Below are 24,987 nucleotides of genomic sequence, written 5' to 3'. Positions count from 1 at the left end.
AGTGGGAAATTAAGGATCTGAATTATGAGAAAGGTTTGGGTCTAAAATAGATAAAAAGAGAAGAAGGATTGCACTTTTAGGAGAAAAGAGAGGAAAAAGAGAGAAGATAACACTCTTATCCACAAGTAACTTCAAAAGAAACTTTTCATTCAACTCTTAAATTTCAAATATAAACCAAGCATAAATGCTTTGCTCTCCCTTTACATAGGTCAGTTTCAGCAAGGCAACCCAGTAGGTAATGTATGAGGACACTGAAATAATGATTGATGATTCTAAATGCTAAAGTAACTCTGAATACCAATTACTAACCCTACTAAAACCAACTTATTGTAAAGACACCAGAAATTACTAAAAATGGCAAATGACAATTTTTCTATAAATAGTAATTACGAAAATTACTATACAGTAAACTTGAAAGTTATCATAGATAGTAGTTTTGATCTTACTAAGAATAGTTAATTTCTAGAAAAGTGAAACTTAACTCTATTCCTAAAACATCAACAAACTAAAAATCAATCTTCAAATAATTAAAATTACAAAGTTGTTAATGGTTCAAGAATATGAAGACTCTTGATTTCTTCTCCCAAGACCCCAGATACAGTCCTAACCTTTAACACACACACACACACACACAAAGTGGCCGCTCTCAGCCTTGAACCTGTGTTATTACACTTGACAGCCCAATATTTTACCAATACATCAACTAATGGCCCCTGTTTGTCTGCTTTGGTGCTTGTATCGATGTTGTGCTGGTGGTTTTTACAATTGGTTAATTCTTGCTCCATTCTGTTGGCTGTTTTGTTTCTTAGGCTCCGTTTGTTTGCGATACAAATGCCAAACCGGGGTATTTATGTACCCCGGTTCGCGTTTGCGAGCGTTTGTTTGAAACGTAAAAAAGTAATGATTATCAGAGCAAAATTGTATTTTCTGACACTTTTGTACTCTAAGAAGAGAGCATTATTGTACCTATTTTTTGGATACAATTTTGTGTTCTTTTGATAATTAACTTTTTGACCAAAGTTAATGCATTGGAGCATAAGATAGTTGGGGCATTTAATGATGGGCCCACACTTTTTGCACCGATTTCAAACAAACAAGATGAATGCAAAAACGGTTTAAAATGTGAACCGTGTTTGCATTCAAGAACCGAAAAATGGGTAAATATGTAGTGTACATATTTGCATTTGCATTTGCATTGCAACCAAACGTAGCCTTATGCTTCTATGCTCTCATTTAGAATTTAGTGGTAGAGGGGAGAGGAGGAAGGGTCTAAGATAAGGAGACTAAGGCTTCTTAGTGGGTGTTTTGCTATTTTTGTCTCGACGAAAATTATCAACTAGAATGTAAGAGGTCTAGGTAGTGCAAGAAAGAGAAGGGTAATCAAAGATCTACTCCAAAGGGAAAAACCCGACATTGTGCTTTTACAAGAATCCAAATTGATGGAATTAGATGGGAGATGGGTTAGGAGGTTCTGGAGGTCTAGAGGTGTAGGTTGGACTTCATCTCCTTCCTAGGGAGCCTCGGGGTGATTGTAACACTGTGGAGGGAGGATGTGGAAGAATTGATAGACAGATTCTCCGTTTCCATTAAGTTTAAGAATGTAGAGGATGGGTGTGTATGGGTTCTAACCAACGTTTATGGCCCTAACTCCTATAGAGAGAGAAATGGGATGCGGGAGGAATTACATGATGGCCCTTGGTGCCTGGGTGGGGATTTTAATGTCATTAGATTCTCTGAAGAAACCAATAATCTCCAACAGGTAATCACAACAAGTAAGGAAATTTAATGGTTTTATTGAATATTGTGAGTTGAAGGAAATACCATTGCTGCAAACCAGTTTTACTTGGTCCAACCTTCAGGAAACTCCTTTGTGTTCAAAGTTGGACAGATTTTTATTTAACCTAGCATGGGAGAATAGTTGGGAAAACTTGGTTGCTAGAGCATTACCTAGGGTCACCTCTGATCATTGTCTTATCCAGATAGGCACCGAGACTTTTCCTACTGGACCCAAACCTTTTAGATTTGAAAATATGTGGCTTACCCATCAAGATTTTGTGAAAAAAGTGAAGGAACGGTGGGGTGAGGAGGTGAGGGGGGTAAGATGGAAGGGGGTCAAGTTCCATAAGAAGTTAAAGAGGTTGAGAGCCAAAATAAAAGAGTGGAATAGAGATCAATTTGGCAGAATTGAGGAGCAAAAAATGAGCCTAATCTCTCGAATAGAAAACTTGGATGTAAAGGAATCTCAAAATGGTTTAACCGAGGATGACAGGGTGTTAAGGAGATAATTGAAAAAGGATTTGGAAGAAGTGTTATTGAGGGAAGAAATTAGCTGGAGACAAAAATCTAGACACAAGTGGATTAAGGAATGCGATGGGAACACTAGATTTTTCCATGACTTGGCCAATGAGAGACGAAGAAAGAATTTTGTGACCAAGCTAGAGATAGGAGAGGAGGTGATTACCAACCAGGATGACATAGCCAGAAAATTTGTGGACCACTTCAAATCGATCTATAGAAGACCTTTGAGTGATAGAGCAATCGTGGGAGGGATGGAATGGCCAAGAATTGAGGACGGAATGGAAATGTGGTTGGAAAGGAATTTTGAGGAAGAAGAGATTAAGAAAGCTATCTTTCTAAGGGATAGATCCAAGGCTCTATGTCCAGATGGTTTTACAATTAGCTTTTATCAAGATTGCTTGGAGGTGCTGAAAGAGGATTTAGTTGAAGTCTTTAAGGAATTTGCAAATAATCATATAATAAGCCCTGGAATCAATGCCATTTTTTTTGCCTTGATTCCTAAGAATATTGATACCAACCACCCAAAAGATTATAGGCCTATTAGTCTGGTGACAAGCATCTATAAAATTCTAGATAAAGTGCTTTCTTTGAGGATCAAAACAGTTCTTCCTTCTATCATTAGTGAAACTCAGGGGACCTTCATTCAAGGATGACAAATAACATATCAGATCCTAATTGCGAATGAGTGTGTGGAGGAAATGAAAAGGTCTAGGTAAAGTGGTTTTATTTGTAAATTGGATATTGAAAAGGCCTATGACTTGGTGGACTGAAAGTTTTTATTAGAGGTGATGAGAAGCTGTGGATTTGGGGGCAAGTGGTGTAGTTGGATATCTGGGTGTATCAGTACCTATCACTACTCCATTCTAGTAAATAGTGTGGTGAGGGACTTTTTTCCAGCTTGTAAGGGTGTTAGGCAAGGGGGTCCACTCTCACCACCCTTCCTTTTTACATTAGTAGCCGATGTGATTAGTAGGATCATTACTAAGGCTGATAGTGAAGATGCCATTAGGGGTTGGAGAATAGGGAGACACCAAATCCCAGCCACCCACCTTCAGTTTGCAGCTGACCTAATGATCTTCTGTGAAGGAGGCTTTAGCGAGAAGGTAGCAAACCTAAAGGAGCTGATCAAAGGATTTGAAAGGATTTCTAATTTGAAAATAAATCTAGAAAAGAGTTGCATAGCAGGTATAAACTTGGAGGATGGGGAGATTGAGGTTATTGCGGAGTGTCTTGAGTGTTCCATCTCTTCTTGGCTTATGTTATACTTAGGGCTTCCATTAGGGGCAAACCCTAGGGAGAGTAGATTTTGGACTCTAATGCTAGAAAAGTTTGAGAAGAGATTAGCCTCGTGGAAGAAGTATATCTCTTTAGGAGGGAGAATTACCTTAATAAGAGCTACGTTGGCTAACTTACCTACTTACTTTTTGTCTGTCTTAGGATACCGGCTAGGGAAGCTAGGAAGTTGGAGAAGTTGATGAGAGACTTCTTGTGGGAGCCGGGACAAGAAAAAAAGGATCATTTGGTTAGTTGGGAAATTGTTTGTAGAAGTAAAGAAGAGGGGAGTTTGGGACTTGGGAGGGTGATTGAAAAAAATCAAGATCTGTTAGGTAAATGGAAATGGTTGTGGTAATGGCCATTGGAAAGTGAGAGGTTGTGGCATGAGGTGGTGGGAAGCATTCATGGAAGACCATTTCCATTTCTCAAGGCAAGCTAACCTGACAACACCTTGGAAGGCCATTCACAACACCCTTCCTCAATTTCTTAATTTTATCAGGTCTAAAGTTTTTTCTGGTAACATTGTTCGCTTTTGGGAGGGTTTTTGGGTAGGAGACACCCCCCTAAAGGACATTTTCCCTTTGCTATTTTTTGTTTCTTTGTATAAAAAAGAGGTGGTCTCAAAATTTGTTTCACCATTGGGAACACCCTTGGCTCTTAATTGGGATTTTGGGTTTCATAGGGGACTAAGGGATGATGAAATTGAATCTCTCTCTGACTTGTTATGTTGCCTTAATCAGATTTGCTTGGATCCCTCCAAGCCAGATAAAAGTGTGTGGACTCCTAGGCCCAAAGGAACCTTTACTTGTGCTTCTTACTTCAAGTCTATCTCTCATCATTCTTCTCAACAACCTTTTCCTTCAAAGGAAATTTGGTGTAGTCCTGTTCCCCCAAAGATTATGGCATTTTGTTGGGAAGTATTCTATGGAAAAGTAAGCACTCTAGATAACCTACAAAAGAGATGACATTTCCTCTGTATTTCTCCCAATTGGTGTATCTTCTGTAGAGTTCACAAGTAGGATTGTTACTATCTACTAATATCTTGTCCTTTTTCTGTAGACCTTTGGGCTTGGCTACTTTCGTTGTTTGGGAGTAGTTGGAGTATACCAGCAGAAGTTCGCATGATCTTTAACCATTCTACTTTCTCTTTGCCTACAAAAAGAGGGAGAATTATGTGGAGATGTGCTTGCGCTGCCGTGATTTGGACTCTTTGGGAAGAAAGGAATGCTAGAACCTTTCAAGAAAAGGAAAGGAGCAGGTAGGAATTGAAAGACTGTGTTTTCATAGGGCAACACTTTGGCTGAAGACTTTGGAAATCTTTCATCAATTCTCTTTTAATGACTCTTGGAGAAACTGGTCAGCAATAGCAAGGTGTTCACCCTTAAAGGATAAGTCAATTACAAGTTGGTCTCCTCCATCTAAAGGCTCACTGAAGCTGAACTTTGATGGAAGTAGCATGGGTAATCCAGGATTATCTGGAATGAGGGGTGTCTTGAGAAATGAGAAGGGAGAGATTCTGTTGCTCTACCTGGGTCCTTTAGGAGGTGGGGACTCTATCAGGGCAGTTCTATTAGCTGCTGTACAAGGGGTGCAATTTGCAAACCAGCTGGGGGTACAGCATAAGATTCAAGGAGGGGCTGCAGCTCACGCCTCTCCCTGGGATGTTGTATGATTTCACAACTCTAAATCAGCTTTTGAACTAATAAAATTACTATTATTCATCAAAAAAAGAAAAGAGACCTGGGGTGTACATCACAAGTTTCTTGCATCTCTGCATACTTGTTTGATTTGTTTTTCTGATACTAGTTTTGTTTTTTCTTAAAATTTTGACATTACATCACTTATCAAAATAATTTGTGACATTACATCATGTTCTACTGATTGGCCAAACACTATTAATGTATACTAAATAGTTTTTGTGCATTCAGCTGCTTTATTGGTGGGAGTTGGTAGCACTGCTATGGTGGAACTTGGTGATATCCGGCTTTCAACGTATCTTGCTGAGAGGAAGTCCACTGGCCAACCTTTCTTTCGAAATGGTAATGTTCTCACTTTTGGTTCATCTGCCAGTTTTGGTTTCTTATGAATTCAAAGGTGATTGTAAAGTCCTATGATTGTTGAATTGATAATTTACAGCTATTTGTCTCATTAATATTGCTACCTCAAAGATGAATAGGAGATTCCATTTAGGTTTAGACCTGTAGTACATATATTTGTCAAATAAGCTAAATTAATAACTGAAAAACTCTTGTCTAATTACTTATAAAAAACTGCTATCTAATGTTTCATGCTCATATGGAGGGGCGATGGGGGATAACCAAGGAAAATAATAAATATCAGAATTTCCTTGATAAGCAAAGCAATAAAATATTTAAGTATGAATTTGCAAAAATGTAGCCTGGGGTGAGAATCTACATGTAATGTTTAATACTTTAATTCCTTATGTAGTAGGGGTACAACACTGGGTGGTCTACAGTACTGATTTCCCAAGTTCTGAGTTTTGCAGAGGTCTTGGGTTGTGAGATTAGGAGCTGGCCTATTACTTACCTAGGCTTTCCTTTGGAGGGGGAACCCGAGGACAAGGATTTTGGAAGCCGGTGGTTGAGAGATTCTCAAAGAAACTAGCCTCTTGGAAGAGAACTTATTTATCCTTAGGGGAAAGAATCACTTTGATTAGGGCCACACTAGAAATCTACAAACTTCCTCTCCACCTTTTGCATCTCGGCAAGGATAGCAAGACAATTAGAAAAGTTCATGAGGGATTTCTTATGGGAACTAGGGGAGAAAAAAGGTTCATTTAGTCAAGTGGGAACCAGCTAGTAAGCCAAAAGAGCAAGGGGTCTAGGGTTAGAAAACATTGCTCATAGAAATACTACTTTGTTGGGAAAATGGTTGTGGAGATTTCAAGTTGTGGCACAAAGTAATTGCAAGATCAATTCCTTGACCTTTATGCCATTTCTTCTGGGTGTGGTTTCCCATTCAGGTATCAATTGGAACCCTGGTTTCAAAAGAGGCCTTAGGGATAGAGAGTGCAATTTGTTGGTTGATCTTCTTGGAACCCTGCAGACAGTCTACTTAGACTCCAACTTGGAGGGTTCTAGGTTCTAGGTAATTTCCCCAGATGGGCTTTTCTCTTGCTCCTCTTTCTCCAAATACCTTGCATCTGCTAGACCCTAAGGGATGGTTATCCTGGTGAAAGAAATATGGAGCAAGCCTACCCCACCAAAAATTTAAGCTTTCTCTTGGACTTTTTTCCTTGGTAAGATAGAATACATGTGACTTGCTGCAGAAAAGGAGGCCTACTACTTGCCTCTCTCTTCATATGTGTTTTCTTTGTAGGGATGGTGGAGTGTCCCTCTACCATTTATCGATATCATGTTCCTTTGTGCTTCATATTTGGGAATTTTTCTGTTCTCTCTTTGACTGCAGGTGGGTCCATCCCCAAGAGGTGACAAACATCTTCAATCCTAACTTCTTGAGGCAACAAAAGAAAAGATGGAGAATAATGTGGAGGGCTAATAAAGAAGCTATTTCTTGGGGAGTTTGGGAGGAAAGAAAGCTGGAAAAAGTATAATTTTAAAAGAGGTCATTGACAACATAAAAGTGAGATTGCATTGTGGATAAAAACCTTAGACAGTTTCCAACTTTTCTCAGTAATTGACATCCCAAGGGCATGGAAGGAGCACAGTCCTCTAGAGAAAAGGAAATCCTAAGAGCTGAATGGAAATTGCCAGAGGTTAACAAAGTAAAGCTGAATTTTGATGGAAGCTATATGGGCAACCCAGGAGTAGTAGGAGTAGAGGGGGCAATCAGGAATGTGGAATGTAAGATATTTGCTCTATATTCAGGGCCAATTGGCATTACAAATTCAACAAAGGCAGAGTTATTGGCATTACTACAGGGGCTCCGGTTGGCAAAGCAATTGTTTCAACAGATGGAAGTGGAAGTGGATTCAAAAGTTATTATATCTTGGGCAAGATGTAACAGACATGTCCCATGGACCCTCAAACATATCTTTAGGGAAATGGAAAGATTAACAAAGGATTTAAATGCTGATTTAATGTGGATTAGGAAGAGTGCAAATGGGTTAGTAGATAATTTAGCTAAACAAGGTGCTGCAAGGCAACATCTATATTGGGCTTCTTTGTAACTTTGGTTGTAGTTCTTGGGGATGACATTTGGGTCATCAGCTTGTACTTAGTCTCATATATTTTAATTAATGAATCAACCTTCATTGCTGATAAAAAAAAAGAAGGAAGATTGCAAGGAGCTTTAATGGAGGCTGCAATAGAGGTTGAGGACACAGTGCAAAGAGGGTAATGTATTCAGAGGAGAGCTTTAAGCCTCTTCTATTTTTTTTTTTTTTGAAGAATAAAGAGAAAAATCAAAAAGAAGAAGAATACAAAGAAAGGTGATAAGTGATAGTGTTCGGTCTGCCTGTTAGATTGATAACAGTCAAGGAAGAGAGAGAGGAGAGAAGGAGAGAAAGAGAGAAAGGAGAAGAGCAGAAGAGAAACAAGGAGAAAAGATTCTGGTTTGAATAAGAGAAAAAGTTCACTCTCCCATTCAGCCAGATGTATTTTATATTACTAAAATAATGTGGAAAAGTCACATATGCCCCTACTTAAGTTAGGGACATTAAATCTAACATAAACTTACATCAGCACCTAAACACAAGCACAAAGACAAAATTACCCCTATATACTCGACACTAACACTCCCCCTCAAGTTGGAGAGTATATATCATATAATCCCAGCTTGTTACATATGTAGTCCACTCTCCCCCGACTCAACCCTTTAGTAAACAAATCTGCCCACTGGTTCCCTGTGTTGACATATGTAGTGTCTATCACTCCACTCAGCACCTTCTCTCTAGCAAAGTGACAGTCAACCTCTATGTGTTTGGTCCTCTCATGAAACACTAGATTAGAGGAAATGTGAACTGCAGCCTAATTGTTACAGTAGAGATTTATTGGAGTATCAACAGTGTATCCCATCTTCTGTAGAAGGTTCCTTAGCCACACTAATTCACAAGTAGTATGTTCCATAGCTCTATATTCTGCCTCTGCACTACTTCTTGCCACAACTGTCTGCTTCTTGCTTTTCCATGTCACCAGATTACTCCCAAGAAAAGTGCAATAGCCTGTGGTAGATCTCCTATCAGATACAGAGCTGGCCCAATCAGCATTAGTATATCCTTCTATTTCAAGTTTTCCACCACTTCTGTATATCAAACCACGACCAGGAGCCCCCTTTAAATACCTTAGAATCCTTATAACCGCGTCCCAATGTGGAACCAGAGGTTTCTGCATGAACTAACTTACCACACTAACTGCGAATGAAATGTCTGGCCGAGTGATGTTAGGTAGTTCAGTTTACCCACCAGCCGCCGATATCTGCCAGGGTCTTCAAACACTGCACCCATATCACTGCTCAGCTTAGTGTTTGTTTCCATAGGAGTTTCAGCTGGTTTAGCACCTAACAAACCTGTTTCTTCAAGCAAATCAAGAGCATATTTCCTCTGACACAAGTTAATACCATGCTTGGACCTTGCTACTTCTATCCCCAAGAAATACTTCAATTTACCAAGGTCCTTTGTCTGAAAATTATCCTACAGAAAGATCTTCAACCTGTCAATGCCCATTTTATCATTCTAGGTAATGACATTATCATCTACATACACCACTAATAGGATCTTCCTTGCTTGAGAGTCATGACTGAAGACGGAATGGTCAACTTGGCACTATTTCATACCAAACTTCTTTACTACCTCACTAAATCTACCAAACCATGCTCGAGGAGACTGTTTAAGCCCATAAGTGGCCTTTAGTAGCCGGCACACCTTACCATCCTCCCCTTGAGAAATAAACCTCGGTGGTTGCTCCGTATAGACCTCCTCGAGCAGATCACCATGCAAGAGGGCATTCTTGATATCAAGTTGATAGAGGGGCCAATCATACATCACAGCAAGAGAAATCACAACACGAATTGAACCAATATTAGCAATCAGGGAGAAAGTCTCTATGTAATCAATACCATAGGTTTGGGAATACCCATTAGCAACCAATCTAGCTTTCAACCGCTTTATACTATCATCAGGTAAATACTTAACCGTATAAACCCACTTATAGCCAACAACCCGCTTACCAGGAGGAAGAGTGGTGAGTTCTCATGTATGATTATGAGCCAGAGCTGAGAGTTCTTCTTCCATTGCACGACACCATCCTGGAGAGGCAAGGGCTTCCTGGACATCCTTAGGTATAACAACATAGGATAATAAAGAGATAAATTGGTGATGGGAAGTGGAAAGGTGAGTCAGTGAAACATAACTAGAAATAGGATTAAGGGTACAACTGCACTTACCTTTCCACAAGGCAATGGGAAGATCAAGATCAGATACTGGGGTTGGGGCTGGTGTGGTAACAATTGCCGGATCTGTCGACAATGATGAAGCTGGAGGAGGTGCCGGTACATGTGGGTGATGTGTATACACATGATGGATTGGTGGTCGATCAACAGGTGGTGGCATCGGAGGCACAGACTTGGTCACTGCGGGAATAAGAGGAGCAAAGTCCACAATTGGAAGAGGAAGGGGAGGAGGAAGAAACATCACCAGACCCCAAGAAGAATGGAGTAGATTCAAAGAAAGTAACATCAACACATACAAGGGAACGTCGAGAGCTAGGGTGATAACACTTGTACCCTTTTTGAGTTCGGGAATAGCCAAGGAAGATGCACTTAATAGACCGTGCATCTAACTTGTCCATTCCTGGCCCAAGATTATGAACAAAACAAACACATCCAAAAACTCGAGGAGAGAGAGGAAACAGAGACAAGGTAGGAAACAATGTGGTGAATGGGGAATGACCATCAAGGATAGACATGGGCATCCGGTTAACCAAGAAGTAGGAAGTAAGCACTGCATCACTCCAAAAGGATTTGGGAACATTCATGTGATGCATTAGGGATTGAGCTGTTTCCAAGAGGTGACGATTCTTTCTCTCAGCCACCCTGTTTTGTTGTGGGGTGTAGGTACATGAAGTCTGATGGATAATGCCATGTTGGTCTAGGTAGTCCTGAAATGATGAAGAGATATATTCACGACCATTATCAGAACGAAAAATTTTAATGTGAACACCAAATTGGTTGCGAATCTCAACATAAAACTTTTGGAAAATGGTAAACAATTCATTTCTTTCTTTCATTAAATAGAGCCACGTCATCCTTGAATAATCATCAACAAAAATGACAAAATATTTATATCCATTGTATGACATCACCTTATAAGGACCCCAAACATCTGAATGAACCAAAGAAAAAGGACTCAATACACGATTATCAACTCTAGGACTAAAGGGAACACAATGATGTTTCCCCAACTGACACGACTCACAATCCAAAACAGAAAGATGACTCAATGAAGGAACCAAAGACTTCAAAACTTTTAGTGAAGGATGACCAAATCAACAGTGCCACTGGAGAGGAGAGAGGGACAATTGGAGAGTTGTTGACGTACTTCCACCACCATCAAGATAATACAATCCATCGGCTTCATGTCCTCCACCAATCTTCATCCCCGTCTTGAGATTCTGAAAAACACTCAAAGAGGGGTAAAAGGTAGTGGAGCAGTTAAGAGACTTGGTCTTACTAGCAGACATAAGATTAAAAGGAAATTTAGGGACATACAAAACTAAGGATAGGGATACAGGGTCCAGGTCAACATTACCAACACCATAAATGGAGGATGTGGAACCATTAGCAAGGGTAACAAATTGTGATGTTGAGCAATGAGAGAGGGAAGAAAACACACCTGGAGTTCTAGTCATGTGATCAGAGGCTCCAGAATCAATAACCCAGGGATGGGGTGTGGATGATAGACAAGCCATGCCTGAGTGTGTGAGAGTGACTGTGTTCTGCTGAGATGTGGCCTGTACTAACCTCTCATACTCATCACGGGGAATACTCATCATCTCCTTCCCAACAACATCTGTGGATGTAGGAGGTACCTAGTCGGCTAAATGGCTCTCCTGTCTGAAGCTACTATCACTGGTCACGGCATGATTGGCCCAAGTTGAAGGTGGGCCATGCAAGTCATAGCAATAATTGATGGTATGTCCATCCAGACCACAGTGTGTACACCTCTTTGAACATGAACTACGTCCTTTGCCACGGGCTCCCCCTGAATCTCGACCTCTAGTATGACCACCACCACGGTTATATGTAGGTCCACTACCACCACTCCGGCCATATGCCGGTCCACTACTACCATTACGGCCAGACTGAGCTCCCCGAGCTCCACTTCTAACACCACAACCTCTGGATACTGCTAGGGCTGATCTATCGGAAATATTAGGGTTCTCGGTAGATGCAATGGAAATCCTTCTGAGTTGAGCAAACACCTCTTCTAAGGAAGGAGAGCTGACCCTCCTAGTATCTTAGCCCGCACTGGTTCATATTCAGATTTCAGCCCCACCAAAAACCGAGTCACATCAAGTTGTTCTCTCTATTGTTGTTGAATTTTGACATTAGAAGTGGGGGGCAGGGGTGACAAACATTCAATTTATTACGAATGTTTCTCATACTAGCATAGTACTCCTCAAGACTCTGATTACCCTGTTGTAGATTAATGTATTCCTGGTACAACTGATATACTCTAGTTGTGTTGTCTTGACCCGAATACAGCTTCTTAGCATGGCCACACACTTCTTTGGCAGTATCAAGGAACATGAACTTTATACTAATATTGGGTTCTGTACTATTCCATAACCATGTGATTATCTGTGCATCTGCTTGCTCCCAATCATCTTACTCAAGAGAATCAATGGAAGGTTTTTCATCCCTTATGTGCTTCACCTTATTCTTTGTCTTAAGAAAGACTTCTATAGATTTGGCCCAAGGTACATAATTTTCTCCATTCAGCTTAATGGAGGTCATTTGAACATTCACGTAGTCTTGTTATCACTGTTGTCTCCCATTGCTGAATTCTGATATTGCTGAATTTGGCTAACTGCACACTAGATCACACAACACCCTGATTTCAGCACTTACTACTGCTGCAGATTGCACTCTTTACACCACAAACCCAACTCCACGACTGCCTGAAACTTCCCAACACTGTTTGAGGAACCCCCCCCCTTCGAATCACACTGAAGGGTGCACAAACCCTAGCACACTACAATCTGAAATCCCACCATACAGTCTGAAATAGACTTCTCATTTGATTCACACAAAAAAAAATGCATAAAACCTCTTACCTGGTCACCGAAAATCAGACCACACAGACACCCACTGCACCACACGGATCAGCCCTCTTCTCTTCATCGATTAGGGGAGGACTTCTTAGAAACTGCAGCAACTGACCACAAACACCACAACTGGAGGCATAGAAACCTCCAAGGTAAGAGGGCGATCACTCCTTTTCAGCCCTGTCCCTTATCTCTAGCTGGTGGCAAAGAAAATAAGAGAAAACCTAGGTGGGTGCGCAGATAACAGAATTCTGGGCAGATCCGATTTGCTCAGTTTAGCTCTGATACCATGTTAGTGTTCGTTCTGCCTGTTAGACTGATAACAGTCAAGGAAGAGAGAGAGAAGAGAGAAGGAGAGAAAGAAAGGAGAAGAGCAGAAGAGAAACAAGGAGAAAAGGTTCTGATTCAAATAAGAGAAAAAATTCACTCTCCCATTCAGCCAGATGTATTTTATATTACTAAAATAATGTGGAAAAGTCATATATGCCCCTACTTAAGTTAGGGACATTAAATCTAACATAAACTTACATCAGCACCTAAACACAAGCACAAAGGAAAAATTACTCCTACATACTTGACACTAACAATAAGGAATCACCCGAAAAGAGACTAACAACCAGAGGACCCCAATTGGGACAACAACAAACCATAACAAAACCCAAAAACACACAAATGACAGACCTACAGACTCAACAAACCGAACTCAGCCAGAGAACAATAGAAACAACCAAGAAAGTAGTAAGAAACCCCTCAAAACTAAGGTGGCCGCCAACTAGACACCTAATCCAATGATCCTCGATCCTCAGCTTGTGAAACAGACAAGGTCTCAATCTTCGTCCACGAATGCATCTTCCTGCCCTGAATTATCCTTGTCCCAATCTTTGCCTCCTTTTGTATGAGCTTTTCTTTTCAATTTCTCACCCCTTTTCCTCCTCTCAAACTCGTCAAAGGCCCTTCTAGCAAACTCCTCATCACCCCCAAAAAATAAACCCAAACTCTTACTAATTGTGACCTCTCTATCCACTAATTTCTGGAGTGGCATACAGTGAGAAACACCATCCTTATCATTGCCAGTTTGTGACAACAAATTTTCTTCAGCATTAGGGCCGTCAACACCCACCTTGTCTTGTTGTTCCTTCCTCAATTGGGAACCCGAAGATTGAGCCTGCGTCATTGACCCCTTAAGATCAGATCAAGCAGACCCAATACCTTTTGCACATTTTCTTCCATTGACCCATTTATAATTCTTTGTTGGGTCTGTTCCGACCAGACCATGCTTCAACCTGGAAAAGATTTTCGTCACATGCATGACATGATTTCTTATACTGTGTGGTTTTTTGACAGTCACCTCGACAAGTGCCTCCTCCTTCTCCTAGGTGTTGCTTCTTCGGCCCAGATCTACACCCAACCTCCCGACCTTCACTTCCTTAAAGCAAAAATTGTCTTCCATATGAATCTCCTCCTCACCACCAACATTGCTGCTACCATCTGTAATCTCCTCTTCTATTTATAGAGAAGAGTCCTTAACAAAATATGAAATCACATAATATAAGAGGGAACTTCCCCATAGTGGGAAAGTTTGTTATTCGGTTAGATCTAGGACAAAGAGTTCATGAGTGGGGTTTCACCACGTGTCGCTATGGAGATCCCTGGGTTTGGTGTCCTGCCCTTCTCCTTGGAGTCTGCATGTGAGCTGAAGTGTAGTTACCACCCTGCTTTTGGAAGATTCCCATGCCTTGGACATTTTTTTGCAACATTAAGGTGCTGGTTTATCATCACAGTTCTTTTGGTGTGTTATACTACTGTACTGTGGTGTTCAGGTAATATGTTGTTACAGACCTTTGTGGGCACGTTATGCTGCTGCGCTGTAGCGCTTTGGTGATATGTCATAGAAGCGCAGAGGATTATTGCATTGATGCATAGAATTGTGGGACGCTAATGTCTGCGGTAAGCTCGGTTGTGTTCTGCACTGTGACAATGGTTTACTATGTCTCATGGCGAGTATGCCTGTTGTGATTTAACCACTGAGTTGGATTGCACTGTGAGTCACCAAACTTGGGTTTGTGATGCAACGTGAGTCACTGTGGTCACTTACTCAAGTGTCTACAGCACACTCTCCATAGGGTCTAAATCCATGTACTTATACCTTTATTCCATTAGATCAACTCTAAGATTTCAATTGTAATGACTCTACAAATGCCAAATCTGAAGAATAATGTATGGGGCTTAAGCCATCTACACTCCAACTATTTAATCCAACTGACTATGGCTTCTTATGAAATGTAGTAATTGGGAGGACTACAGCCTTGTTATTTAACTTGGCTGACTTTAGGACTCCCGCAAGTTGAAGAAGGGCCTACAACCCATTACATAATTTGACTGATTTCCAATTTACAAATGAATTTCATTTATCAGATGAGACCAGAATTCTCACTAGAATTTGGCAATGTTGAATAAAAGGGTTATCTCTGCTTCTCACAGGGATGTAATCAAGGAGACCCATACACAAAATAATAAAAGCTTTAATTGAGTGAATTATGTTGTATGAAGATTCCCTAAAAATTCTTATGCCAACAGTGGGGCACATTTAGGTGGGATTAACCTCAGGATCACTAGTGGGACAGGGCCAAGGGATATCAAACAGAGAACAAATAATAACTCCCATTAATCTGAAGTTCCGTGGCAAGCCAAGAAACAGGGATGATTATTCAATGGAATAAAATGACGAAAAAACACCTGAACCCTGATCTCCAGCTCGAACCTACTTGACATCTGCTGTCATACTTAATTAGTTTTGGTTAATGGAAATTGCAACATTGTTATCCAAATGATAAAATGAGAACCTGCATGCTTTACAACGTAGAGTATTGATTGATATGTTGAGAATTATTTTTCTTTCTTTCCTTGTGCTTTGATGGTTTTATGCTCTATGGGGCCCTAAGCAGCTAAGCTCTCCATAAAGTTTATGGACATGCCAGTTCTTTGTGTTAACACCATTCATTTGATAATGGTTGAAGTGGCTGAACTTAATGAGTTATGACTTTGTCTTTTAGTGGATAAAATAATAAAGTAATAACCAACCCAACTTCATCTTCCACCATTAAGAATCTCACTACCTCCTGAATAACTTCTTAACTAAAAAGAAATCTTAAGAAAAAAAATGCAAATCCAATGTAGGTTTAAAATCGCATTATCTATGTAGGAATCTGCATTAAAAATCTTTTGCAACTTTGTAAGTTGTATGTTTCCCATAGTTTTCTATGGTGATTTTTAGATCTTGATCTAAAGTTTGTTTTTATGGGTGCTTTTCCTTTTGTTTTGCTTTCACCTGGAAGTTCCTGACTTCTGATCATATGTACAGGCCTACCTATGCTTGTTGCATTTCCTCAAGATTGTAGAAGTTCAGATTGTCTTGTTAGGTGAGTTCCCGAAGGGTTTGTTAATTTCAAGATGAAAAATAGGTCTCCTGAGTAATTTACTTTTCCATTTGAAGGTGCCAGCTAGCTTGCTGGTAAAGCCTCCGACTGATCCTAGTTGAAACCTGGGAATGAATCCTGCCTTCACCAGGGTCGGGGCAGGTTGGGGGAGGGCTACTGCAGTACCACCATTGTGTAACCCATTCCCCTAGTGCCAAAAAAAAAGTTGACATTTGAGGTTGATGGCGAAATAGCCCATTTTTCTATATGCTCAATGCATTTAGAATTGTAAATTCCTCCAATCCACTCAGAAAAAGAAAGAAAAAAAAACATAAAAGAAAATTGATGCTCTTATGAAAGGGATGCTAATGAACTTCTTGAATAGGTATCAAGGAGATCTATCAGTAGATGCAGTTTCTGACTGGTTTGCAACAACAATTCTTGGTTTACCTCGTATCTTGTACTACTCAAAGGAGTCACTGGTAATTCTTGAATATCTTTTCTTGTCAAGTTTATTACTAGTAGCCCTGAACTTGATCTGTCTTACATAGTAAAGCTGCATATGTCAAGTGAAAGTGGGCCTTATTGACAGTAATATCTCAGGATGGTGACTCTTAGGATACAATCTATAGTTGATTTTGGTGCTGAACGCCTTACAGGGATGTCAATGGGTCAGGTTCAGCATGGGCATGGTTCAACCTGAAACCCATCCAATATTACTAAACAAGGACGGGATACTGTGAAAGTTGTGACATACCTAATCCAACTTGTCCCACATAAATTAAATTTATGCTCAACCAAGGCTTTATATACAAATATTTGAATACTGCAATGCCAATGGCCCGGGTTTAGCATGGGTCAGCATCAACCCGAATCTGATCCTAAACCTGATTAAGGCTGATCCAACCCTAACCTGATAGAGTTGGGTCAATATGAGTTTACCATTTAAATTGTCCCACTGACATCCTTGTATTCTTGATGCTTTAATAACAAGAATACTTGGATAGATTATTAGCTTCTTACTGGAATGTCTGATTGTAGTGGTGGCCCAACTATGTTCTTGTTGGTTAGCTAAGAGTAGAATTGAGAGAAAGTTATTTATTTTGTAATTTTGTCTTGTATTCGTCTCTTTGGCCTTCATTCTGCAGTCCTTGCCTTTTCTTTGGTGTTCTGTTGAATTTGGTAATGATGCATCAGTTGAAATGGTTGACTTTTGACTATTTTACTAGTTTGATTTTATCACCCACATTAATTCAGTCAGTGACCATGCTGATTTAGCACATCATATTTATGGTCCACTGGAAATGATGTGGAAATATATCTTTATCTCAGGGACAAGATTTCATTGCAAAGAGTGGTCATCATAAGGTACAGGTTCATCCACTCAGTTCCAATATTTCAATCGTATGTATTTATTTTCTTGTATAAGTCCTTGATTATTGGTTGTCAGTATATGTTGGAATCTGGAAGTGTTATTGGCATATTCTTCCCTTGTGAATTATGCTGATTCTGAAGTTCTCTTTATATCAGCGTACCAACATTAAAGGTTTTAATTAATCCGAGCATAATTAATTCAATATGGATAACTCTTGACTCTTTCTGGTAGTAGGTGATGACATTGTGGGACAGCTGACTCTAACTGATTTAGGACAGGCTACATGAAGATCAATTAACTGTAGCTGATCTTACTCAGTAAACTCTTTACCCTGGGCTGGCTCAACCCTGTTATATCATATATAATCATAACCATAGTATAATCATATAAATATACAACTAAGCCTGTTTATATACATTGTGTATATATCATTTTCTGTAGTCAATATTTTTTGACATTGCATTAATAAGCATGGAAATTTATAATCTAGTAATGCAGGCCTGCTTATCTGTCCAGCACTTTGGTAATCGGTTGGCTGGACTCATATTTGAAGCCTGGTGGTTAGGGCTACAGTACCCCCAATGTTTCTTATATCATGCACTTAACCTACATAAAGTTGAAATTAATTCACTTGTTCTACAAGTAAAGTGGAATTGTAAATGCAGTTGATTGCTGTGAACCATGATCTGGATCATGAACAATTCCTTGTGCTTCACTTCACAAAATGTGGTAGCTTTAAAATGTCAGTGTTGGTGGAAATGCTGATCATCCAAATATAGGAAACATGTTGGAAATGTCAGAAATATTGTGTAAGTTGTAGACATGGTAGAAACATTGTGAGATATGCAAAAATATTGAATGATATTTTATGAAATGGTAGAAGTGCAGACACACCTTTTTAAATTATTATCTTATTCCAAACCATTAAACAAAGATAAGAAGCCAAGGTTGTAGATAAAATAATATGTTGTGAAGTTGTACTGTAAACCTTAAGGCTGTGTTTGGTTTGAAAGAAAAGGTGTGGAAAGGTAGGGAAACATATACAAACCTGTGTAGGTTTCCCTGCCTTTCCTCTTGTTTTTTTTCAAACAAAACACAGCCTCTGAGTCAAAAGTACATGATAGAATGAGGTCGAGCAAAATTTAAACTCATAGAAAATGTAAATGATTCTAATAGATCAATCAAATAATCTATTACACAAACAAAAACTGTGATTAGCTTCATGTTGGAAAAGAATATTGAGCTGGCTCAAAGTAGTAATTATGTCCATTAGGTGGGCAATAACATTGCTACTCCGTGTATCTTCAATATTATCACCAACTTACATTATAATACTATCTCTTGTGCTCCACTTAGTGCTGATAGTGTTCATTGAGGAATATGGTGTCAGTATTATACAATCTAGTTTTGTAATTAAATTTGAAAATTCTTGGTTTTCCTTTACAAAACTTTAACTGTTTTACCTGATGCCAATTGTGTTTGATCATTTTTGCTTAGTCTACAATATTACTTTTTAGTCTAAGTGGGCCATATATTGTTTGTTTGTTATATAAACTGCCTAAGACAAATGTAAGTAGTTCTTTCATTATGGTATAGCTGTAAATCTGTGCATGATATATTTGACATAACCCGTGAGCCTGCATGAAGGACTTTGAAAATAGAAAAAAGTAAGATTTTAAGTAAAAAACTAATATAGCAAGACAAGGGAATATGTATATAATTTTCTTCAGGTCTTTGATGAATCCTGCTACCTGATGACCAGAAAATCCCCTTAACATTTTCAGTCTAAAGCCAAGGCATAGGTACCCTATTGTTTGCTTGAGATTCAAGTGTATTAGTGTTTTGTTTGGTTTAAACTAAAGTCAAGCTTGAGAAACAACTGATGGTCTTGTGGTTTTTAATCAGTCTCCATACTATTGGAGCCCCAGATCTTTCTCTGTCCGTCTGTCTGTCTGTCTCCCCCCCCCCTCTCTCTCTCTCAATTTACCACAGGTCCATTTGATGGACACATGACCACCTGGTTCTAAACTGCATAGTTCTAGGGCATTTAAATGCACATATATTCATCTACATGGAATCAATTATGAAATGACAACGAAAGGCCATAGTTAGGTTATTCTGTAATACACTGATCCTTGAAGTTCAGAAACATCACTGTTTTAATTGGCTTAATATGCCGGTGCCCACAACAGAATAAAGTGCTTGCATTTATTTCTAAATGTACACTTTGCGTAGTAATCCATGTACTAAAGGAATTATAAACCAATTTCACATAGGCTACAATTCCATCACTTAACGAGACTGTTTTTATAATGTAATTTTTCCATTCAATTTGTAGGAATATAACCCACTTGTTGGTTGTCTCCATAAATTTTCCATGGAAACAATGCCACATAACTTAGATTTTATTACTTAATTATTGTTTCAGGCATTTCCATGTAATAACATCCTAGTTGTTTGCTATTTCCGATTTATAGATAAAGGTTATTTGCTTCTCAAAAACTGGGGAGCGTGCTGCACCATTCCTGCGTCAAGCTGCTAGGGACTATTGGGCTTATGCCTCCTTTGCATTTGTCTTATGGAGAGAAGAGGAATCTTCCTTCTGGTGGAACATGTATGTTAATAGGCTGCATAAATAATGGTTATGCTCTTTGTTTTAGCATAATCTATCTGATTGGTTTTTATTCCATAAAGGCTTTTTTTTTTCTTTATATGTATAGAAAGTTGATTCCATTATCTGCCAAACAATAGGATTTGATCTAATATTGAGGGCTTTAGAAAAGGAGTACCAAGAAGGTATGTGGACCTAATTTAGGACATATATGAGGGTTAACAACTATGTTAGAAGGAACAGCTATTGGAGAGACATCAAACTTTCAAGTTATAATGGGACTTCACCAAGGTTAAAAAAAGGTTCAGCGTTCAGCCCTTATTTGTTCACACCATTCCTTTTTCATTTCTTTATTTTGTGCTTGTGTGTGTGATAGGCACACAGCTAGGCCTATTACCACTAATCAGCCCAGCAGCGTGATACCCATACAGCCTTATCCGAAGACCTATGTGAGAGGACCACGTCAGCTAGTTAGTTACAACTGAGAGCATACCCCCATGTGATGTAATAAGGGGCTCTAAGTAACAGAATAGCAATAAAGGAAATAGTAGAAAGCTTGCTGAATTGAAAAATATGAAATAAAAGGAGTTTCTTGAAGAAGGAAGGAAGAGAGAAGGAGAAGAAGAGAAGTTGAAAAGAAAGGAGAGCAATAATCTGGCCGCCCCCTTCACTTATTATTTATACTAAAAATAATAAAGCAGTACAAAGACAACTATGTCCTTCTAGGGCGGCAAGACATAAAACAGCATATATAAGACACAAAAACATAATAAAATTTGGACTCACATAACTACTGTGGTTTCGACCTCCTATCTAACAACTAACATAAAACATCTACTCATAAAAAACATCATACACCAAAATCATCTTCTCTTCTCTTTTCTTTTGTAGGAGGCCTGAGCTCCCTCGAAGAAGCTCTTGAGGTAGGTAGAACCCTACCAAGTGGTATCAGACACCACTGAGACCAAGGCGGCTCTCTTAGCGGTCTTGGCCAAGCTGGAGAAGGCGACAATCAGCGAGAACACTGAAGGTGAGGGAGAAGGAAGCAGCCAACCCAACAACCAATCTGGAGGAAATGGAGTGTTGTGACAGACCGAGATCACCTTCCCAAACTTTTTAGGTGAGGACCCTATACTGTGGATTTATCGGGCTGAGAGGTACTTTGAGTACCATGAAATACTAGGGAATCAGAGGGTTTTAATCGCTGCTATCCATCTGGAAGGAGAAGCAGTTCTCTAGTTCCAATGGTTTCGCTGATCACATCCCCAAGTGACTTGGGCGGATTTCGTCGATGCTCTATGTGCAATTTGGACCCACTAGATTCAAAAACTATGATGAACAACTTGCTAAATTGAGCCAGATTGGTTCAGTGAGAGAATATTAGGTGGAATTTGAGCGTTTATCCTCTAGGGTACAGGGGTGACTGGAAAATGCTCTATTAGGCAACTTTATTGGAGGATTGAGGGAGGATATTCGGGTGAAGGTGAAATCCATGCAACCTCCGACAGTCATGGCTGCGGTAGGACTGGCCAGGCTTTACGAGGAAAAACTCAGTAGACTCAGAAGAACACTGAGTCGTCCTCAGGGACCCCTTTTGAAGACTCCTATAACGGGACGCAACCCGAAAAACAGAACCGACCCAAACCCAACCATTATGGGACCCACTAAACTAGAAACCCAAGGCTTCAAGCCCAATGTCCCATACAAAAGGCTAACATGGGCTTGAGATGCAAGCTCGTAGGGGCAAGGGCCTATGTTACAACTGTGATGAACGATTCGGCCCAAGTCACTGATGCAAGGCCCAACAAGCTTTCTTGCTACAAACAGATGGGCCGGAAGAGGAAGAGCATGCGGTGAAGGGTCTTGAAGAAAATAACCCAGCTAGCCTTGATATGATATTCGGGCTTGGCCTGCCCGAGATTTAATTACAGGCCCTCACTGGCCTTACGTCACCCCAAACCATGCGTGTTATGGGTCAGTTGAAGGGTTGGGAGGTATCTGTTTTGGTGGATAGCGGGAGTACGATGAACTTCAGTTCTAATGAGTTGGCCATCCAGATGGGGGAAACCATTAGACCCACCTCTAAATTCAATGTTCAAGTTGCCAACGATAATCAGATACCATGTTAAGGGGTCTGTAAAGACATGGAGCTAATCATCCAAGGGGAGGTTTTTGCGCTGATCTATACACATTGGCTTTCAGTGGGGCCGACATCATACTTGGGGTATAGTGGTTGCAACAATTGGGATGGGTGGTTTGTGATTGGTCCAAACTGACCATGGAATTTCAAAGAGGAGACCGACCCATAACTCTAAGCGGGTCCAAGTTGCTGATCCCACAACCAGCTATCCTCAGCTCCATAATCAAAACCAGTTGGGACCTAATCCGGCCCACCTTCATGCTCTTAGGGGCCTACACTCCTAGCCCACATCTGAAGCCCACGCTCAACGGTGGCGGCATGTGTAGCCTAGATCCACTGCTACAAGAAGTATTGGCCAAGTATCCTGAAGTCTTCCAAGAACAACATGGGCTTCCTCCAAAGAGAGTTCATGACCATCGGATGCCCATCGTACCGGGTGCAGCACAGAAAATGTCCGGCCCTACAGGTACCCATACTATCAGTGCCAAGAAATTGAGTGCTTAGTGGAAGACCTCCTACAAAAGGGCTTCATACAACCCAGCAACAACCCATATTCTTCCCCAGTTATACTAGTGAAAAAGGACGGTTCTTGGCGGTTTTGCGTGGATTACTGGGCATTGAATTTCATTACAGTTAAGGACCGGTTCCCCATTCCCTTGATCGATGAGCTCCTAGATGAATTACGAAAGGCCCGGGTTTTCTCAAATCTGGATCTTAGGTCAGGGTATCATCAGATTCGAGTCCACAGTGGTGATGTGCATAAAACGGCTTTTAGGACTCACGATGGCCATTACGAGTTCTTAGTCATGCCACTCGGTTTGTCCAATGCACCGTCAACCTTCCAATCACTCAAGAATGACATTTTCAGGCCCTATCTTCGTAAGTTTATTTTAGTATTTTTTTTATGACATTCTTATCTATAGATCTAATTGGTAGCAACATCTCCTACATTTGAAACTAACCCTGGATGTGCTAAGGAAAATCAGCTTTCGGCCAAGCTCTCCAAATGTGTCTTTGGGCAGGGTAGAGTACATTATCTTGGTCACGTGGTGGAGGAACGGGAGGTGAAGCCCGATCCCGAGAAGGTTCATCAGAAACTATGGGCTGATGGCAGCACCACTGACCCAACTCCTCCGGAAGGAAGCCTTCTACTAGACGGCGGAGGCCCAACAAGCCTTCAACTCCTTGAAGACAGCAGTTTCCACTCCGCCCACATAGCAAGGTTCTCTCCCCTTGTGCCAAGGCCCAATCCACCCATGTTAAGGAGCTAATGGCTGTCGTCCTATCAGTCCTTAAATGGTGCCACTACCTTCTTGGACGATGCTTTGTCACCAGAACTGATCAACAGAGCCTCAAATATCTGCTGGAGCAGCATCTCCTTACGGAAGAACAACAAAAATGGGTGTCTAAGTTGCTGGGGTTTGATTATTTGATAGAATACAAGACTGGAACTTCTAATCGGGTAGCAGATGCCCTGTCAAGGCAAAATGAGTTACAATTGATGGCAGAATCTAGACCTGTGTACCCGCTACTGGAGGTTCTTAAGCAGAAGATATTGAACAGTGAAGAGCTGGGGGCTATCAAAAGAAGGTGGGCCGAGGATCCAACCAAAACGTTGGGCTACATCTTGAGGGACTCCCTCTTGCACTATAAGGGAAGACTGGTTCTACCTTCATCATCTCCACACATTGTGGAACTTCTACAGCTGTTCCATTCCTCCGTTGAAGGCGGTCATTCAGGGGTACTAAGGACTTGTCATCGCATTGCGGCACACTACTATTGGAGGGGAATTAGGAGGCATGTGCAGACCTTTGTGGCCAGCTGCCCAACCTGTCAGCAGCAGAAATATGATACTCAAGGCAAGACGGTGATCGTGGTGATAGTGGACAGACTTAGCAAATATGCCCACTTCTCAGCCTTGTCACACCCATTCACAGCAGCACAGGTAGTAGATCTGTTCGTGAGAGACATCACAAAACTGCATGGAATACCAGCCTCCATCGTCTCTGACCGGGATCCTCTATTTATGGGAAGATTTTGGCAGGACTACTTTAAAATCCAAGGGACACACCTGACTCACTCCACTAGCTATCATCTCCAATCCAATGGGCAGACAGAGGTAATTAATAGATGCATCGAGACCTACTTGAGGTGCTTCGCGGGGCAGAGACCAAAATAGTGGTTGAAATGGTTATCCTGGGCAAAACTATGGTACAACTCCACCTTCCATGTGACTACCGGGATGACACCTTTCAAGGCCTTGTATAGGAGAGACCCCCCTGCCATTCTCCCCTACGAGGCAGGCTCCACAACAGTAGCTGCAGTAGATGAGTACCTCACCAGCCGAGACTTAATCTTGCTAGAGATTAAGAACAATCTGCAACAGGCTCAGCAGGTAATGAAGGATACATATGACCGCAAGCACCACCCCTTTGAATTTCAGCCTGATGACATGGTTTACTTGAAGCTTCAACCCTACCGGCAGACCTCAGTAGCCAAGCGAGCTTGGCAGAAATTGGCTCCCAAATTTTATGGACCCTTCAAAGTCCTTGAAAGGGTCGGGTCAGTCGCCTGCAAGATAGAACTACCACCATCCTCCAAACTCCACCCCATCTTTCATGTTTCCC

General features: G+C 40.7%; 1 protein-coding gene across 1 annotated transcript in view; it reads left to right on the top strand.

Annotated features, from left to right (window-relative positions):
- Positions 1 to 24,987, top strand: part of LOC148854307 (DNAJ heat shock N-terminal domain-containing protein) — a 76,950-nt gene that overhangs the window by 18,519 nt on the left and 33,444 nt on the right. Inside the window, exons 8-12 of the mRNA XM_088940896.1 lie at positions 5,502 to 5,612; positions 16,180 to 16,237; positions 16,620 to 16,716; positions 17,567 to 17,602; positions 20,087 to 20,223. Of these exons, the coding sequence (XP_088797022.1) occupies positions 5,502 to 5,612; positions 16,180 to 16,237; positions 16,620 to 16,716; positions 17,567 to 17,602; positions 20,087 to 20,223 (439 nt within the window). The remainder of the gene's footprint in view (positions 1 to 5,501; positions 5,613 to 16,179; positions 16,238 to 16,619; positions 16,717 to 17,566; positions 17,603 to 20,086; positions 20,224 to 24,987) is intronic.

Source organism: Nelumbo lutea, chromosome 4, assembly GCF_056320005.1.
Source record: "Nelumbo lutea isolate HS-2025 chromosome 4, American lotus-T2T, whole genome shotgun sequence".
Classification (NCBI taxonomy): domain Eukaryota; kingdom Viridiplantae; phylum Streptophyta; class Magnoliopsida; order Proteales; family Nelumbonaceae; genus Nelumbo; species Nelumbo lutea.
The sequence above is the reverse complement of the archived record's forward strand: the minus strand, read 5'-3'. Positions and strand labels throughout refer to the sequence as shown.